At 33.6% G+C, this 3,020-nt stretch overlaps 1 protein-coding gene across 1 annotated transcript; it reads right to left on the reverse strand.

Annotated features, from left to right (window-relative positions):
* Positions 1 to 163: 163 nt before the first annotated feature.
* On the reverse strand, positions 164 to 774 carry LOC103658394 (10 kDa heat shock protein, mitochondrial-like). Its single transcript, XM_040625485.1, has one exon. The coding sequence runs from the start codon at positions 670 to 672 to the stop codon at positions 370 to 372; it is 303 nt and encodes a 100-aa protein (XP_040481419.1). The 5' UTR covers positions 673 to 774; the 3' UTR covers positions 164 to 369.
* Positions 775 to 3,020: the final 2,246 nt, after the last annotated feature.

The raw sequence follows: 3,020 nt of genomic DNA on the forward strand, positions 1-3,020 counted from the left end.
CCTGCTTGTGTTTCCTCTCTTGTTGTGTCTCTCTCTGTCAAATTAATAAAATCTTTAAAAAAAGAATACATAGGAGATATTATCTTGTCCAATATTCTCTCTTGAGTGTCTTTCCCAAAGTTGATGAGTCTATTTAAAATATAAATTTTTTTTCTTGGTAATGATCACATTGTTATTGGTTTTGAAAAATCACTGGAGTCTGAAAAACTGTTACTACAAAGTGATGACAAAGAGTCCTTTTTTTGTATGTTTGGATACCATTAGTTCATTATAAAAGAGAGACATGGAAATTATTTACATGATGAAAGATTTCACAACTTCACTGGAATGGGCAAGTTCACTTCATGCCATTTTAATAATGATTTCAGTCTACATACTTTCTGAGAATGTCACCATCTCTAAATAAGAAATAATCCTTGTGTCTAGAACTATTTTGGTGCCTCCATATTTTGGGAGAAGAACTTTATCTTCAACTTTCACACAAACTGGTTGAATCTCTCCACCCTTTCTTTTAGAGCCCAGTCCAACAGCTAATACTGTTGCTTGCAACACTTGTACTTGAGATTTTTCTGGAAGCATAATACCTCCTTTGGTTACAGTTTCAGATGCACTCCTTTCAACTAAAACTTGGTCAAAGAGGGGAAGAAAGTTTCTAAATGTCTGCCCTGCCATGAATCTGGCCCTGTTCGTACTCTTAATAGAGTCCTTTGATGGCTATCGATTTGAGACATTATTGTTTGAATTGCAATTTGGATACAAAGAAATAAGCTTCTACAACCTGACCTACAAACAGATGAAAAATAACTACGGAATACAGGAAATACTTTTTAAAATGTCTGAAATCCCTAAAGGGTAAATAGAAATAAGGAGATTTGAAAAGGACTTGAGATTAAAAACAAAACAAAACTGCTGAGGGAGGAAAGTTTAAGGTTTTGGGTTTTTTTTTTTCCCTTTTTTTTTTTTTTAATTTGTGTGTGTGTGTGGTTTTATCTACAGATGACCTGTATGCATGATGTGAGAAAGCAAGCCAACAGGAAGACTCTGTCTTTCTCACTGGAAAGTCTAAGGAAAGAAATCCAAGGCACAAGGGTCACAGAAGAGTGAGAGGCAAATCCATAAAGGAGAAATCCAGAGGAAGGGAAGCTCCATATATGGTGTATAAATTTCGACCAAGTCTTAGTATGGCCCCTGAACTACATATTCCTGGGACAACAGGAGGCTGATTTTATGAAGAACTGTGCTGCAACCCACTGCAGGTGTGACAGTTTCTAGTTAGAATCACACCAAACAAACTACCTGCTAAGACAAAGCATACACACTCTTAAGAATAGTACAACAAAATCCAGAGTACCCACAAAATAATGTTCACAATATCCAGGAAGCAATCCAAAATTATCCAAACTAAAAAGAACAAGGATAATTTGACCTATACACAAGGGAAAAAAATAGCAATTAACAGTGAACAGCCCTGAGATCACTTAGATGTTGGAAATATAAGATAATAAATTTAAAATATTTTTAAAAATCTCACCACAGAAATAGAAAACATAAAAAAGAACAAAACAAAACAAAATATAAACTGAAAAACACAGCATCTAAGATTTTTTTAAAAAAGTAAAAAAACCAAACCCATGAACCTAGCTTCAGGTGTGTAAAATAATATTAAAAATTATATGAAATACATAAATTTACAAGTAAAAGATGATCAATTAAATCCAAATATAATAAATATGGAGAAAATCACACATGCACACATCATAGTCAAACTGTTGTAAACCGAAAAAAAAAAAAAAAGAGAGAGAGAACTTTAAAGGCAGCCAGAAACAAAACAATCCACTAATATTGGCAGAAAAGAATGTCTTAGGCCAGGGACTACTCATCAGACACACTAGAGGCCAGAACTGACCAGCACATCATACTTAAAATGCAAAAACCAAACAAAGAAAGCACCAAAACCAAAAATCAAACCAAAACAAAAAAATCAATCCACAATTATATATCCATACACCCAAGGTGATTATCTCTCAAAATGAAGGTATGATACATTTCAGATAACAGAAAGAAAGTCATTTTTCCAATATCGGACATGCTTTAAAAAAAATATGCCAAAGAAGATTCTTCTTGCTGAAGGAAAATAATACCAAAGGATACTCAGATTTCCATAAATAAATAAATATTGGAAATGGTAAATACACAGATAAATATAAAATATATCTTCCTCTAATTTGATTAAATGCATTATTACTTTTTATTTTTTATTTTATTTTTTATTATAATAATATTTTTTGTTGTATTGTGTTGGTCACCATACAGTGCATCCCTGGTTTTTAATGTGGAGTTTGATGATTCATTGGTTGCGTGTGGCACCCAGCGCGCCGTGCATGCGTGCCCTCCTTGCTGCCCATCGCCGGCCTGTCCCGTTCCCGCACCTCCCTCCCCTCTGGGGCCCTCGGTTTGTTTCTCGGGGTCCACGGTCTCTCAGACTTCATTCCCCCTTCTGATTACCCCCTTTCTTTGTCCCTTTCTTCTCCTACCGATCTTCCTAAATGCATTATTACTTTTTAAAGCAAAAATAATAATCTTGATTTCTGTGCTTACAATGTATACAGAAGTAATACATTTTATATTTATAAAGCTTGGGTGCATTAAGTAAGAACACATATATGATTGCAGGATTTCCTATGTTTAAGTGAAGGGGTAGAATATTAACTTTGAATTCACAGTGAACATTTAAACATGTATATTGTAATCTCTAGAGCAGCCACTAAAAATTTAATGGTAAGAAGCATAACTGAAAAATCCAGTTAATGATTATAAATGGAATTCTAAAACAATAGTCCAAAAGAATACAGGAAAGGGAAAACAAAGAAACAAAAATGTGTACTGACAGGAAATAAACACTAACATAATAGAGTGAAATCTAACAATATCAACAATTACACTAAATGTTAATGGTCTAAATATTCAAATTAAAAAGCAAAGGTAATCAGCATGGATAAATAAACAAGGTCCAACTAGAG

Source organism: Ursus maritimus, unplaced genomic scaffold (genome assembly GCF_017311325.1).
Source record: "Ursus maritimus isolate PB19 unplaced genomic scaffold, ASM1731132v1 scaffold_8, whole genome shotgun sequence".
In the NCBI taxonomy this organism is placed as follows: Eukaryota; Metazoa; Chordata; class Mammalia; order Carnivora; family Ursidae; genus Ursus; species Ursus maritimus.

Bases quoted from the DNA above. Each gene is read 5' to 3' on its own strand.
- LOC103658394 (XM_040625485.1), bottom strand. From the start codon at position 672: ATGGCAGGGCAGACATTTAGAAACTTTCTTCCCCTCTTTGACCAAGTT.